Here is a 17,178-nt window from a genome sequence, read left to right as displayed (position 1 = left end):
AACTGTCTAGGGGTCACAGTGACCTGAGAGAAACTAACACAGAATGCTTGTTTAATAGAAGCTAAGAAACTGTTTAGGCAGTCATCACCTTGTAAGGGATATACATGTGCTAAAGTGATAACTATAGAAACCTTGAGATAAGAAACAGAACGTGTTGTCGGCTTGGCTGATGACTGAAGAAATTGTCATACCCAGAGAAGACGAGGTGAAAATTTTACCCAGAGAAAGACCTTTGCTTCATTTCTTCTTTATCTCCACGACCCTCACGACCACCACCAGGCGACACTACAAAAACGCAGGAGGGAGGAGATTATGAAAATGACCTCTTGGGAGTCATTGTAATACGAAGCAGGCTTAGGTGATGCATATGTGTAGGTGTAGTGAAATAAGGCAACCAGGTGCCACTAATTGCCAGGGAGTGGTCATGATCTTGTGTTAAGCCCACCTGTGCCTGATTAAGATGGGCCCTAACTGCACATGAGCAGGATTAGGGGGCCAATAAAAGGTGAGGCTTGAAACACAGGCTTGATTCATTCATGGGCACGCCTGCGGGGTGGTTAGCTTCATCTCTCAGCACCCCACTATCTTTGTTGCGCCACTAGAGCTCGTTACCATTCGAGTGAGGCTCTGAGTCTTGAACCTGCGGCCTCAGCATTGCTCGGGGTTGTCTGTATAAGTGTGTGCTAGCCGGCTGTGCCACTCAAGCCCCCCTCTGCACCGGCCTGGGCTGTGCCTCCCCTGCAGGTACCAGGAGGTGATGGGAGGGGGGTGGTAATCCCAATACTGCCCAAACGGGGGGTGAGCAGCACAAGATGGGGAGAGGAGGAGGGGTGAGAGGGGGGAATTAAACTTATCCCTGGGGTTAGGGTGGTGGAATTGGCCACACTCCAAGATATCTGGAAGGTGGAGAAGTTGTGATTGTGTGTCCCCCGCCATTATCCTGTGAATCCCAACTCATCCTCGGGTGGGGGGCTGTGATAGTGGACCCCCAAGTCATCCCTAGTGTTTGAGGGCTGCAACTGGGGACCCTCAAATAACCCTGGAGCCAGGGATAATAATGAGACCCCCAGAATCCTTATGGGGAACTTAATAATACCAGGGCTCAGGAGCTACAATTGGAGACTCCCAAAATATCTCAGGAGACCCCAACTCATCCCAGTGGATGACAGCTCATCCTGCATGTAGTAAAGAACTAAAGTATCTCATAAAGTGTAAGTGCAAAGGAGTGATCCCAGGTCACACCAGGACTGGCTCACAGCTCCAGAACCCTGTGGTCACAAGCAGTTCCCCTTTGGGTTTTGGGTGCCAATATAGCTCCTAAAGATGTAGTAAAGGATGATCAGTGGCTGTACAACTCTTTGGGTAACATCCTCATTCCACGTCACACTCCGTTTTCACCCACACTAGGACTGATTTAGGTTTTGGCTGCCCTCACTTAACAAAAATCTCTCCTTTACTTTGTCACTGCATTATGGCTTCTTTCACAGACACAGGGTGATTCCATCTGGGCAAAAACCTCCCTGGCTACCCCAAGGATCAGACAGCTTTTGGTCAAAGTGTGAGACTGGTGAAACCTCATCACACAGGCACCATGTCCTACACCTGCCCTGACTGCGGGAAAGGTTTTATGCGGAGATAGAATTTTATCATCAACAGATCCATAGGGGTGAGAAACCCTTTCAATGTTCAAAGTGTGGGAAGGAGTTTTCACAGAGTTCCAATTTATCACAGCACAGCTGCATCCATAGTGGTGAAAGACCCTATAAGTGTTGGGAGTGTGGGAAGAGGTTTACACAGAGTTCCCATTTATCAGAGCATCAGCACATCCACACGGGAGAGAGACCCTCTAAGTGTCTGGAGTGTGGGAAGGAGTTTTCCCATAGTTCCTCATAATCACAGCATTGCCGCATCCATACAGGAGAGAAGTTGTATCCTTGCACTCACTGTGGGGAAGCCTTCAACAATAGCACCTCTTGGATTCATCACCAACATGTCCACACTGGGGAAAAACCCTTCATGTGTCTCCAGTGTGGGAAGGGCTTCACAGCCAGCTGGGGTCTCACCCAACACCTACGGATCCATACGGGTGAACGTCCATATTAGTGTCCTGACTGTGGGAAGAGCTTTGCCAGGAGCTCTGATCTCATCAGGCATCGTCTCATCCACACAGTAGAGAAACTCTACTCATGTCCCCACTGCTCCAAGAGCTTCAGATGAAGCTCCCACTTGCTGAATCATCAGCACCTCCATAGGGGTGATTGACCCTGAAGCTGCTCCCAGTGTGAGAAGAGTTTTTACCAGAGCTACAATCTCATCTTTCATCACCAGACCCACCTCAGCCATCACCAGAAATGAAGAGGCGTGGTCAAGGTCACCATATTTTCCAAGCTTGAGAGTTTCCAAGCTTCCACATCTTTAGATTCTTTGCAACCAACAATGAAGATGACACACTCGTCAGGGGAGGTGTCTTAATAGGATAAGGTCTATTTTTTTTTCTTAATTAGGAAACACCCATATGGAGCGTTTTAGTGTGACTTTGCAGGAGGACTTGGAAAAACTGGACTGAAAATTTGGGACTGTGTCATTTTGAGATGAAAAGAAACCTTTTCCATAGGATGACCTTTTTAGGTGATTTAGACCCAAAATTCTATCTTTTGGGTTTTCCAGCATTGATTCCCCTCCTCTACAGCATGAGGAACAAGGAGCTCAAAGTTTCTCTGAGGAAGCTGATTTTTCAACAGCCGTAGACAGCGTGCCCTCATCTGCAATTGGTTGCAGCTGTATGCCTTAAAATGTCAAGACTTTTTTTTTCCTGTTTTTTTTTTTTCTTTTTTCCACTTAGATGTCTTTTTTAAAGACATGTTAGTATTCATCCTCTCTTCATTATCCACCCAAGTTGTGTGATAAAGAAACTTTATGTCAAAGGAAAGTCTATTCTATTTAAATTAAAAAAATGAATCTGCAGGTCTATCCCTCCTCAATGCAGCAGGAATGACTGGGAAAGTAATTTCATTATTCATCCCTCAAACTTCAATATGCACACACCTTTTGGTACCAAGAAACATTGTGTAAATGAAGTGCCTCCACTGCATTTAAGATTAATAAATGATACTGTAGCTTTTTTTTTTTTTTTGTCTGCTATCTCTGTTTTGTGTACTATGAATGAATGGGAAGTGAAAGGCCCTCCCTGGCTGCAGCAGCCCTGGGAAGGCTGCTCTGTGCCTGGAGCAGTCAGAGCTCTTGAGAAGCACAAGGGCCAGGGCTGTTGTGCTGGGCTGGGGAGAGGGGATGGCCCTGAGGGGCTGCAGACCTCTGCAGATCTCCTGGAGAGGAGAGCAGGGGACACAGGGTGCCTCCTGCTCCTTTTGCCATGCATGGTCACCCATCTGGAAAGCTGAGCTCTGGAGATGCTGCCCAAGAGGACGGCCGTGGGGTGACACAGCACCAGGGACGACCCATCATCAGACGGCCATCCCATCAGATGGAGCTGTCTCCACCAGGAGTACACCCTGTCCTGGGCTGTGCCTGCACACTGGGGCCCTGGGACCATGTGTGGGGCAGCAGGGCTGGGCTGTCACAGGACAGGGGCTACAGAGAAACTGCCGGGGGGTGACAGCAAGGACAGCTGCACACAGGGGCTTCATCTTCCTTCCCTCTGCTCTGCAGGAATGACTTTGGCACAGGCAAAGCTCACCTGGAGCTTCTGCCTGCAAGAGCAGTCGAGAGCAAAAGCAACATCTCCCATGGCTGTGTTGGAGACCAAGGCTGAAGAAGAAGGGAAGTGAAGGGCTCCTGCTGATGGAGGACAGGGATCTGAGGAAGAGGAGACAACAGTGGTGCTGAGGGACTCGATGTCTTCTGGGATGGAGTCTTTCCTCAGGAGGTCTCCCAGGCCTCTCTGCTCCATGAAAGGAGTCAAGGAGCAGAAGAGCTCATCTGGAGAGAAATCTCAGAAGGACAAGTGCCAGTGTCTGCCCCTGCAGGGGACTTACCCAGGCCATGGCACAGGCTGGGGCTGCCTGGCTGGGAGCAGCCCCATGGGAAAGGTCTTGGTGGGCACTTGTCATGACCCAGGGAGGGCACCCAGGGAGACACAGGTCGCACCCCCTTGCTTTCTAAACTCCTTCTCAGAGAGGAGCCAAGGTGCTGCTGGATCCAACCTTAGTGCCAGACCTGGCCCTTCTGGGGAGAGGGACTGAAACCATACGGTCCCAGAAAATGCTCGACAGATCCTCTGACATCACTGACTGGTACAGAGTGAAAGGACTGAGGGTCACATTATCACTTAGAGGAGCAAATCTTTCTCTAGGAAACAAAAGAGGCCTAACAAAATCAGACAAGCAAACAGCGATAAGAGGAATGTCCTGGGGCATTCCTAAATCCCCAGCCCAAAGCAAGACTCAGTAGAGGGATGGGATCAGAAGCATCCATCCCAGACTCTGAGGAACAAATTCTTCTCAGCCCACATCACACTTAAGTTTTTACTAATCCCAGCAATACTCCAGACTGTACCATGGGGAAGTTTCCAAAAATGTGGTATGGGCAGTCCTTTTGGAGTGGTCATGAGAAATACAAGTCTGGTCAAGGAAGAGAGACTTATGGGGTTGGAAATTAAACTACACAGCTTTAATAAAACAGTAATGATAACAAAGAAAATTGCTAAATATATACAAATTCACCAGAAAAATGTTACCATGTTCCTCCCCCATTTCCTCCATTAACTCTCATGTCACCACTGAGGCTGCAGGGCAGCCCTGGGAAAGCCCACCTCTCCAGTTTGTCCAGGTCAATATTATGAACACTGCTGATTCACAGCTAAGATCTTGCTGCATGATTTTTGTCTGGCTTTCCCAGTTTCGTATCTCATTCTCAGTGCTGAGGGTACAGTACTTTGCAAAACCTTTCTGTCCCATAGCAACAACCACAACAGTCTTTATTTGAGCCCAACATGGGGTACAAAGGGCTGAGAAAACACCAGATCAGATCAGAGGATGTTAAAGCAAATTAGTTATAATTCTAAATTTTATATGTTTAAGATCTGCTTGTTACCATGTTTGTGTGTTTTGCTTTTCTGTTTCTTGGTTGGGTATTTTTATTTTTTGGATTTTTTTTTTCAGTTTACCAATTATAGGTGCAATCCTTTCTTGAGTAAAGCAAGAAAACAGGCTTAGCAAAAATCAGAAAACAAATAAGGATAAAAGGAACGTTCTGAGGCATTCATATATCCCCAGCCCAGAGCAAGAATGATCAGAGGGATGGGATCAGAAGCATCCATCCCAGTCTCTGAGGCACATCCTTGGAGGTGCTCCTGCAATTTCTGTGTGTGGCTATCATCAAACACCCTTGTACAGGCCATGTGCAGGGTCCGTTGCCCTCATACATTCGATTTTTTTTCCTTGAGAGACAGCCAACGTTCCTTGTTCAGCCAGGCTTGTCTTCCGTGCCAGTGATTCACCTTACAGGTCTTGGGGATGGCCTGTTCCTGCACCTTCAAAACTTCCTTCTAGAAGAGCATACATCTTTCCTGGACTCTTTTATCCTTCAGAATAGATTCCCAGGAATTCTGGCCATCAGGCTGCTGAAAAGGATAAAGTTTGCCCTTCGGAAGTCCAGTGTAGTAGTTTTACCTCCCACCCCCCTGGCACGAATGTAGAACTCTATCAGCTCATGGTCATTGAACCCGAGATGGCCTCCAACCTTCACGTCTCCTACTGACTTGCAGAAACCGACTCTACAACTTGGAAAGTTATAGAAAGGGGTGTGTTTATTCAGAACTGGGCACACAAGGAGATAATTTCTCTGAAATCTATGCACATCAATCTTACAATGAGGCTTTTTTTTTATACCCTGATGTTTCACATATTCACTATATTTCTCAATATGCCTATACATATGCATCACCTAAGCCTGCTTTGTATTACAATGACTCCCAAGAGGTCATTTTCATAATCTCCTCCCTCCTGCGTTTTTGTAGTGTCGCCTGGTGGTGGTCGTGAGGGTCGTGGGGATAAAGTAGAAATGAAGCAAAGGTCTTTCTCTGGGTAAAATTTTCACCTCTGTGTCTTCGGGCACTTCTTCAGTCTTCAGCCAAGCTGAAAACATGTTCTGTTTCTTATTTCAAGGTTTCTATAGTTAACACTTTAGCACATATATTTCCCTTACAAGGTGATGACTCTCTGTGGAGTGAGGCTCTCTGTGGAGTCTCAAACCCGGGGCTTTCGGCATTGCAGTATTGGGTCTTAACCAGCTGCGCCACGAGAGCCTCACCTTGGAGGCGATGAGCGCTAGTGGCGCAATAAAGGTAATACAGTGCTTGAGAGTGAGCTAGTCTGTGGCTGTGAGCTTCACCTTTATTGGCCCCCTGGTCTTGCACATGCTCAATAGGGGGCCTGCCCTAATTGGGCACAGGTGGATTTGATACCGGCTCACACCCACTTCTCGGTAATCAGAGGTGTCTGATTGCTTTGTTCCACTACAGGTTGGAGTGATTTGTTCAGGAATCAGGGAACACAATGAGGAGGTCCCTCCCATTGAGTCATGAGGATCAGTGTCAACCCCCTTACTTTCTAAACTCCTTCTCAGAGGACTCCAAGTATGACTCGACCCAAACCTAACAGCAGAGGAAGTCTCACAAAGAGGACATCAGGTAAAGAAATCACTGCTGGGTCCTTTATTTTTTAAAAAATAGGGCATAGATCTTATTTCAAAAAATTTTCAAGAAAGAACCGGTTAACATGGGAAATGAAGTTACAGAATTGGAAATTTAGCAATTAGATTTCTCTATACACAGTATTATAAAGAGAAAAAAATCAGCAAGCACCAGCAAAATGTTCCAGACAGAAGGCTGAGCATGTAATGAGAAACATTGTGAGTGATATGAGATAGATTGTCAGTGATATGCATAAGAAGCTGGGAATTTTATTACTTATGAATCAATCCTGTCACCAGTTTCCACAAAGAACCCATGAGCTCCTGGTTCCTCATGCTGTAGATGAGGGGGTTCACTGCTGGAGGAACCACTGAGTACAGAACTGCCAGCACCAGGTCCAGGGAGAGGGAGGAGATGGAGGGGGGCTTCAGGTAGACAAAGATGCCAGTGCTGACAAACAGAGAGACCACAGCCAGGTGAGGGAGGCACATGGAAAAGGCTTTGTGCCGTCCCTGCTCAGGGGGGATCCTCAGCACAGATCTGAAGATCTCCACATAGGACACCACTATGAAAAGAAAACAGCCAAATACTAAACAGGCACTGACCACAAGAAGGTCAAAATCCTTGTAGTAGGAATGTGAGCAGGAGAGCTTGAGGATCTGGGGGATTTCACAGAAGAAGCGGTCCAGGGCATTGCCCTGGTAGAGGGGCAGGGAAAATGTATTAGCTGTGTGCAGCAGAGAATAGAGGAACCCAGTGCCCCAGGCAGCTGCTGCCATGTGGACACAAGCTCTGCTGCCCAGGAGGGGACCGTAGTGCAGGGGTTTGCAGATGGCCACGTAGCGGTTGTAGGACATGATGGTCAGGAGATAAAACTCCCCACCAATCAAAAAGAGAAACAAAAAGATCTGTGCAGCACATCCCATGTAGGAGATGTCCATGTTGTCCCAGAGGGATTTGTCCATGGCTTTGGGCAGAGTGGTGGAGATGGATCCCAGGTTGAGGAGGAAAAAGTAAATGGGGGTGTGGAGGTGGTGCTCACAGGTGATGGTGGTGATGATTAGGCTGTTGCCCAGGAGGGCAGCCAGGTAGATGCCCAGGAAGAGCTAGAAGTGCAAGAGCTGCAGCTCCCTCCTGTCTGCAAATGCCAGGAGAAGGAACTGGCTGATGGAGCTGCTGTTGAACATCTGATGCCTCTGGTAATGGTGCACTGTCAGAGACAGAAGATGGTAAATAAGTAAAGTCAGAATTTTCTTAGAAATTCCTTTCAGTTTCTCACAGAAATCCCCAAATTACCTCGCTTCTTACAGGAAAAATTTTTACAGGGCACATTCATGAGCGATGGCTGTTGCAGGTTTCTGGTGTCACAGCGAGAAAGGGCTGCACTCTTGGCTCTGCAGGAGTTCATGGTGTTCTATAGCAACTAGTAAAAAGGAATACGGGGGGAATTCAGATTAAATCAACTGTTGACATCCAAGAGCTTTTCAGTATAGTTACCCCCAGCGCACCAGCCTGAAGAGCAAAGGTGAGGAGAAAGTTTTTGTTTCTTCTCTTCTCCTTACCACATAAAAACTGAGTATTTTTAGGGCAGATATACCTGGATAACTACAGCTCTTTAATGGAAATCTTGAGGCCAAGTGTCAGTCTGGTAAATCCGTGAGGATATGTGGTCTCTCCATCAGTTTCGGTCGCAGCTATTTCCTTCTGGAGGGCAGCCTGCAGATCAAGACGAACCCCCAAGAAAAGTAACACTACTAATTGTAGTTTGTCACATGAAAGCAGTGCTAAACAAAAGGGGTCATCTGCATCTTCATCTCCGTACTGAAGAACTGGTTGGCAGAAGGCTATTTCAGACAGGTTTTCATTTTTATTTCAGCTCCCCCCATCTCTCCTGGGGAATGTTCTTGGATGTCTCAAACCCTCAGCATTTCTGCTGCACTCAGGGAGAACAGAGCAAGGCAAGAGTATTGCCTGTGGCTGTGTGCAGAGAAGGGGGAGCTGGTCTTATGAAGGGAGGGGCAGCTCCTCTCCAGCCTCACAGAGGGCATTGCCCAGAGCTCCAGAGGGCAGAGGGAAGATGGACACCTCCTTGCCATGGACACATCTGCTGCCTGGAGCTGCCCCAGCCAGGAGCTGGTTCCTTGGCCCCGTCTCCCTTCCTGTCCCTGCTCACAGAGCCCAGCCTAGCCCCTGGGTGCCCAGCTCTGCCCTGCAGCCACTCGGGGGGTGCAGGGAATAAAGAACAGGGCACACACCCCCTGAAGACAATGGAAAGGGGAGCCTGAGCTGAGCTGAGCTGCTGGGGAGTGGGGGGTGGAGGCACTTCCCGAGGTTCCCAGTCCCCCTCCAGGTGATGCTTGAGGAGTCTCAGCCCCTACTCTCCCCTGCACAGCTGAGTTTCTATCCCACCAAGCTGAGCCAGGGACAAGTGGAAGCAGAGCCTGAGGAGAGCCCAGACTGGAGCAGTAAAGCCCTGCCCTGAAGGGAGTCCTGAAAAGTCCCCACAGAAATATTCTGGGCATCAGCTGGAGCTGTGAGCAGCCCTGAGCAATTCATCCCTCTCTCAACAGAACCAGGACCCTGCCCTGTGCTCCCTGTCTCCTGCCAGCCACAGCTCCTACCAGCACCAGGGAGCTCCCCAGGAAGGCTGAGAGCTGCCCCTGGCAGGCAGGCAGCAGAGTCCCTGCCTCAGCACACAGCCCCTGGGCTGCAGGACCCTGCTCTGAAGGACAGCCCTGGGCACCCCTGCCTGCACACACACCCTCAGCCCCTGCAGCCATCCCTAGCAGAAGGCAGCCCCATGGCCTCTCCCTCTGACACTGCTCTAGGACAGCCCTGCTTTGCTTCCATTTGAAATGATTAATTACAAGATTTTATTGTAATTAATAATTACACCATAAGTTACAATATGGCTTCATTTATTTTCATTTCATTCACAATAAACTTTCATTTATTCATTTATTTTCTCTGAATTTCCACAATATCTCAATTCAAACATTGCACCTGGTGTCCCTTACTGCCTGACAAGGCAGAGGAGCTGTGGGAGTCCCTGTTTAAACAGTTGGATGCACAATGGAGTCCACTCCAGTCCCTCCTCCCTGTCACATGCAGCAAGACAAATGAGGCAAGGCAGAGCAGTGCTGTCCCATTCAGATCACCTAAACTTTTGTCCCAAATCCAGGTTTATTCACCCAGTGTGCATCAAGGCAATCAAGCACAAAGAGCTATTTTTTTTTCCTAACAATGGGCATGGTTGGGTGCTGGGTGGTAATTCCACAAAGGCAGCACTTTAACATCTGTAACACCAGATGTGAGGTGACAGTGAACCTCATCATAACAGATAACTCTGACACCACTGACTAATACAGAGTGAAAGGACATAATGTCAGGTTACCAATTATAGGAGAAATTCTTTCTCTACAAAGAAACAAAACAGGCTTTACAATTGTCTTAGTCTTCATCACCATGTCCTTTGGATGACCTGCAGCACGTTTTTTTCTTTTCTGACAGTCCAAAAACCCTTAATTAATTTTGTCTCAGTTTTGGTCCTTCTGCAGTTTTTGGAAACCTTCAGATATTCCATATTCTGCTGTCAGAGATAAGTTTTCCATAGTAACTACATTCCATTATCACATATACCCTTTGACGTGTGGAAAACGACTCTACATCTTGGAAAGTTACAGAGGGGTATGTCTATTCAGAGCTGGGCAAACTAGGGGATAATTCCTCCAGAATACGTTTGCCAATCTAACAATCAGGCTTTTGTTATACTCACTGAAGTTTTACATATTCATGTAACTCCAGCACAACCACTTGCTGCTGGCACAACAGCACAGGACCCAGAGCCAAACCCTGCCTTCTTACAGTGGGTATGTGATGGACACCTCAGGGCAGTTTAGACCATTTGGGCACTGCTCTGAAAGCAGCTGATTCCCAGCACCACAGTGAAGCCAGGACTGTCCCAGTTCTATCCATGAGATGACTTTGAAGCACATCACAGAGAGGTCTCCACTTGTGGGACCACACTCAGAAACTTTGCTGGTCCTTCCAACCCCTTGATGATACTGTCATAGAAGGACATCAGCTCTGTCAAACAGGACCTGCACTTCATGACCCCATGCTAATCTAGCCTGATCACCTTTTTGTCCTGACTTTACCCGATAATCCTCCTCAGAATGGTCTGCTCCATCAGCTTCCCAGGGACTGGAGTCAAACTGACAGGTTGTGTTTTCCCAGATTGTCCGTCTATCCCTTCTCATACCCGGGTGTCACATTGGCTGACTTCCAGTCTGTTGGTACCTCTCCTGTCAGCCAGGACTGCTGACACATAACAAACCCCACTTCTCCCATAAGGATTTCAGAAAGGCAAAAGGGTCCACTCCGAACCTCAAGGTGTTGAGCATCATTGCACCACAGAGGGGGAGAAAGAGGAGTTTTAGGGAGGGGGTCCCAACCTCAAAGCACCCAAAGCATTCTCCAACTCTTTGCACCCCAACAGCCATAAGGGATTGCTTCATTGCACATTTGTATAATTTTATTGAGTATCTAATTAATAAAAACAACAACCAAATGGTATTGAACCTCAGGCTAGTGTACTTCCTCTCAGTTTTGCAGCCACAACTATCTGGACATGGAAGTGTAAAGACAAGTTTTTGGGTTTCTTTTCATCTTAAAATGACACAATCCCAGATTTTCAGTCCCATTTTCTTTTCAAGTCCTGCTGCAAAGTCACACTAAAATGCTCTATATGAGTACTCCCTAAATAAAATGGAAATAGACCTGATCCCATTCAGACACCTCCCCTGACGAGTGTGTCATCGTGATATTAACTTCCTTGTTTTAACTGATTTGGTTTCAAAGAATCTAAGGATGTGGAAGCTTGGAAATTCTAAAGCTTGGAAAACGTGGTGATCTTGAACAGGCCCCTTCATTTCTGGTGATGTCTGAGGTGGGTCTGGTGATGAAAGATGAGATTGTAGATCTGGTAAAAACTCTTCTCACACTGGGAGCAGCTTTAGGTTTGTTCATCCCTATGGAGGTGCTGATGATTCAGCAAATAGGAGCTTCGCCTGAAGCTCTTCCCACAGTCGGGACACTTGTAGGGACGTTCACCTGTATGGATCCGTAGGTGTCTGGTGACGTTTTTATCTGTCTGTGAAGTTTTTCCCACAGTTGGGACACTCATATGGACATTCACCCGTATGGATCCGCAGGTGTTGGGTGAGACTTGAGCTGACTGTGAAGCCCTTCCCACATAGGGGACACGTGTAGGGTTTTTCCCCAGTGTGGACATGTTGGTGATTAATCCAAGAGGTGCTATTGTTGAAGGCTTTCCCACAGTGAGTGCAAGGATACATCTTCTCTCCTGTATGGATGAGGCGATGGCGTGATAAATTGGAGCTCCAGGAAAAATCCTTCCCACACTCCAGACACTTATAGGGTCTCTCTCCCGTGTGGATGCGGTGATGCTTGGATAAATGGGATCTCTGTGTAAACTCCTTCCCACCCTCCAGACATTTATAAGGTCTCTCTCCTGTGTGGATGTGGAGATGCTGTGATAAATTGGAACTCTGAGTAAACTCCTTCCCACGCTCGGAACATTTAAAGAGTTTCTCACCTGTATGGATCCATTGGTGCCGGATAAAATGCCATCTCCTGCTAAAACCTTTCCCACAGTCAGGGCAGGTGTAGGACATGGTGACTGTGTGATGGTGTCACCGTTGGACCAGATCCGAGCTGTCACAACACCATCTCCTGCAATCAGGACATCTCTGGGGTTTCTCACCTGTCGTAGAATGCTCTCGAATGTTCCCGAAAGGTAGGGGGTGTGAACCCTTTTCCGTGCCCAACCCCATGTTTGAGGGGCCAATGAGATCGGCCCACAATCCTGTGCTACCTGCACCAGGGATTCGCTGTGCTACAGGTAAACACACCGGGTGTCCAATAAAACGTTATGTTAATGTTTGGTGGCAGGGGTGTAGTCACAGAAACACTATATAAAAGTTACTGTGCAATAAATTTAAAACTTGTTTATCAACCATATTGGTTGCACAAGTTTTCCTCGCCATTTTCCAACACTCACCTCGATGGATTTTCTGATGGTGGAGATGTGCCAAGAAAATCCTAAACCTTTTCTCACGTTCCTGGCCAGTGTCAAATTTTTCTCCTGGATGGATTCAGTGATTTTTCACTAATGTTAAACTTTGACCAAAAGCTTTCTGATCCAGGGAGGTTTTTTTCCCAGATCGAGCCACCCAGTGTCTGTGAAAGAAGCCATAGTGCAGTGACAAACTAGGGGAGAGATTTTTTTTGGGTGAGTGTCGCAGTGCGAGATGGGGACCTGTTTGATGCAAACAAATGTCCGAATTTATTGAATCAGAAGGCAATATTTATACACTAATCTAAGAGCTAATGCCACGTATACATATTGCTGATTGGTGATTTCTACATCTCGTTACACACGTTTTAACTTGATTGGCTACAAAATCTTTAGCAACAATTAACTACAAAGCTTATCTTTCACACATTCGAGTTTCTTCACAGATGTTGCAATCGTGCCGAGTCCCTTAATCTAATCGTCTTGCTTACTCCTTAACCTTCGAATGTCCTAACGTATTGTTCCTTGTGGTTACAAAATATGCTTTAAGCAGCACTGTTCTTGCACGTAGCCCAAGGCTTATGATGAAATTCTTCCATCAGCAATTGTTCGGTGCTGACAGTCCGAGGCTGTACTGCCTCAATTCCCCCTTCCGATTGGACAAGATAAACTCGTTTCATGGCACGATCGAGCATCCATTGAAAGCATTGAAAAATACAGGGTAGCAAGATTAAAAAAAGTAAAAAAGCAGATAAAGCATAACAAACAGTCTTAACCAAACTTCGCAACCATCCCGTTAAACCCCATCCTGAAAAAAGTTTATCAAACCAGTCCCAATTATCCTGTGATTGCAAATGTGCAACCCCTTCTTTAAGTGATTGTATTGCAGCATGTATAGATTGAGAGTGATCAGAAAGATTCATACAACACATTCCATTAAAATCTTCACAAATATGACCTAAAAGCTAACAATAAAAAGAGCAGTGCAACAGAATAGCACAATCAACATATAGACGAGGGATCCCATAGTCAACATATAAACGATCACATGAATTACAACATTAACAAAAGCCTGTTATCAATACAATATGAAAAGCACATTTCACACTGCAGTGGAAGGACTTAAACAACTTTTTAGTATGAGGAAGTTCAGATGTCCACTGGCGCAGAGAACCAAGGGGGTAGAGGAGGCTTATCCAACAAAAATTGGTCGAGGGGCCCCAAAAGCGTCCCCAGACCCCTCCCGGATCATAGCACGGTGGAGTCCTAGTTTCCTCCATGGTTGTCAAATTGAAGCCTAAAAAGCCAAATAAAATTGTTAAGAGACAAAACTCCAAGCCTATAAACAGCAAAGGCACACACACACTTTTTTTTTTTTTTTTTTTTGTCTCTGCTGTGGTGTCTGCAGCAGGGCTCATTTTCTGAGCAGCAGCAGTGTGTGCGGGGGGGGGGGCGAGAAGCAGCTGCAGAGGCAGGAGTGGGGGTGCTCTCCGTACCAGGAGCAACTCTTGCTCTCCACAGCAACTTTCAGCCTCCAAAAAGGCATACTCATTCTCATAACTGTGTTTTTTGTCTTACTTCTCACCAATATATAAGAAAAACTAACAACCACCACTAGAAGATTCAAAAGTGAAATGATATTGCTACTAAAATCTGGTACAGTCACCCTGAAACAAAATGAAATGGTACAAGTTCCTAAAGCAAAACTGCAAGTATAATTACCAACCAAGTTTTTTATCTCTGTATGAAACCCCAGTGTACCATGCACCACAATATACATCAATATTGAGAACTATATTGCAATTGTTGAGAAGGAGTTAACAGAGTATTAATGAGCATTTTTGTGTCGTATGGCATCAACAATTGAGCAGTAAAAAGAATGTTTCAAATGAGATGACTCAAACCGATTTGAAACCATACTGCGCAATGACAACTTTGGCTTCTTTTACCATTTTCCAATCTAATGCAACCCATTGACCTCCTCCTCCTGGTCCCACAATCACTGGAAAACCATCGGACTCATATTGGGAACCATTTCTCCTTCAACTATAGCATTTTGAATAATTCCCTTCCATCTAGTTACTGGATACACATTACCAGCCCCCCCACTACCCTCCCCTCCCCATGCTGGATCTGGAAGAGGTAGAGCAGTGGGTGTTAAAGGGTTAAGGGAAATAGGAGCAGGAATAGGGAACGGATCAGGGGGTAAAAATGGATTAGTGCCCCATTGTTCGGGATGTTCCCTGGAGCAAAAACTAGAGTTTTTTCAGGGGTATACTCAACCTTGGTCTCCAGTTCTGTCAGCTTCTTCAGCAGTTTCCTTAGTTGCTTGTCTCCGAGTCCCAGTTCCTTCCTTGATTGTTGCTCTATAGCAGGCACTGATGGTGTTGACAGGTGAAGCAGAGGATTAATTGGTGGCAACTGTGGTTAAGAAGATAAATCAAGCTTTCGAGGTGGAAAGGTGGCAGAGCAGTCGGGAGCCGCGGCAGGCGGGCGCAAGGTCGGGAGTCTGCATTCCAAGATTCCTCGCCTGTGTTCTCCGGCTTCTCTCCCTCTGGGAACTCCAATGATTCTGGTGGTGGTTTCGGTCGCTTTTGGTTTTGCTTCTCGGTCCCATTTTTACTTTTCATCCGACCCCCAGGGTCAAAGGGTTCTGGGTCCAAATCCGCATTCACCATAGTGGCAGTGGTTGGCAGCGGGGGGGCAGAAGGGGGGGCAGATGAAGTAGTAGACTCTTTTCCTTTTAAAGTTTCAAAGAGTGTTCGCCAAGGTGCTAAGAGTTTGGCGGTTTCATTACTGCCCCGTGTAGTGGCATCCCATAATTTAACTCCGACCTCGTCCCAAAATGTAGGGTCATAAATAGAGACCGAATTGATGTCGGTAAAATGCTCACGGGTCCATTTAAAAACCAGTTTTAGATCATGGCCCGATATAACTTTTTTATCCTTATTAAGTAAAGTCTTTAAAGTATCATAAACGTCTCATTCTTCTTTTGAACCCATAACAAAAAGAAGGAAGTTTCTCCAAGCTCACCTGCCAATCGCGAGGAGGTGATGAAGGTGCGCACCAAATAACCGGCTTCTTAACAGCCTTTCTTCTTCAAAACCAAAGTTCTTGGAGACCTGCGACCCGAAAATCTTAAACACGAATCACGTCGGGGTCACCATTTGTCGCAGTGCGAGACGGGGACCTGTTTGCTGCAAACAAATGTCCGACTTTATTGAATCAGAAGGCGATATTTATACATTAATCTAAGAGCTAATGCCACGTATACATATTGCTGATTGGTGATTTCTACATCTCGTTACACACGTTTTAACTTGATTGGCTACAAAACCTTTAGCAACAATTAACTAACAAAGCTTATCTTTCACACATTCGAGTTTCTTCGTGGATGTTGCTATCGTGCCGAGTCCCTTAATCTAATCGTCTTGCTTACTCCTTAACCTTCGAATGTCCTAACGTACTGTTCCTTGTGGTTACAAAATATGCTTTAAGCAGCACTGTCCTTGCACGTAGCCCAAGGCTTATGTTGAAATTGTTCTATCAGCAATTGTTCGGTGCTGAAAGTCCGAGGCTGTACTGCCTCAGGTGAGGGCAGCAAAAACATACATTAGTCCTTCTGTGGGTGAAAATGGAGTGTGAGGTGGAATGAGGATGTTACCCAAAGAGTTGTACAGCCACTGATCATCCTTTACTTCATCTTCAGGAGCTATACTGGCACCTAAAACTCAGAGAGGAACTGGGTGTGACGCAGGGTACTGGAGTTTTGAGCCACTCCTGCCTTGAACTGGGATCATTCATTTGCACTTACACTCCATGAGACATTTTAGTTCTCTGCTATTTCTGTAAACAACCCTTGAGGTGACTTACAGGTCTCTACATGCAACCCAACATCTCTGGAATGATTTTGTGTTCCCCATTGTGGTACCGAATCCCCACCATTATCTGGGGGTTCCCCCATAACACCCACATGCAGGATGAGCTGTCATCCACTGGGATGAGTTGGGGTCTCCTGAGATATTTTGGGAATCTCCAATTGTGGCTCCTGAGCCCTGGTAATATTAAGTTCCCCAGAAGGATTCCGGGGTTCTCATCATTACCCCTGACTCCAGGGGTAATTTGATGGTTCCCAGTTGCAGCCCTCAAACACTGGGGATGACTTGGGGGTCCCTATTATAGCCCCCAACCCAAGATGAATTGGGATTCCCCAGATGAGGTGGAGGGAGAACCAATCACAGCTCCTCCACCCTCCAGATATGTTGGAGTGTGGCCAATTCCACCACCCTAACCCCAGGGATAAGTTTAATTCCCCCCTCTCACCCATCCTCCCTCCCCTCCCCATCTTGTGCTGCTCTCCCCCAGTTTGAGCAGTATTGGGATAACCACCCCCCTCCCATAACCTCCCATCACCTCCCGGCACCTGCAAGGG

The 17,178-nt window shown here is 46.7% G+C and overlaps 1 protein-coding gene across 1 annotated transcript; it reads right to left on the bottom strand.

The window, feature by feature from the left end:
* Positions 1-237: 237 nt before the first annotated feature.
* LOC115600118 (olfactory receptor 14A2-like) lies at positions 238-7,470 on the bottom strand (the record flags this gene model as incomplete). Its single annotated transcript, XM_030468341.1, has 2 exons — positions 238-285; positions 7,006-7,470. Coding segments are annotated over 2 exons (513 nt in total), but the record flags the coding sequence as incomplete, so codon positions are not given.
* Between the last annotated feature and the right edge of the window lie 9,708 nt (positions 7,471-17,178).

Source organism: Calypte anna, chromosome W, assembly GCF_003957555.1.
Source record: "Calypte anna isolate BGI_N300 chromosome W, bCalAnn1_v1.p, whole genome shotgun sequence".
NCBI lineage: Eukaryota > Metazoa > Chordata > Aves > Apodiformes > Trochilidae > Calypte > Calypte anna.
Note: the sequence above shows the minus strand (reverse complement) of the source record. Positions and strands in the feature narration are given on the sequence as shown.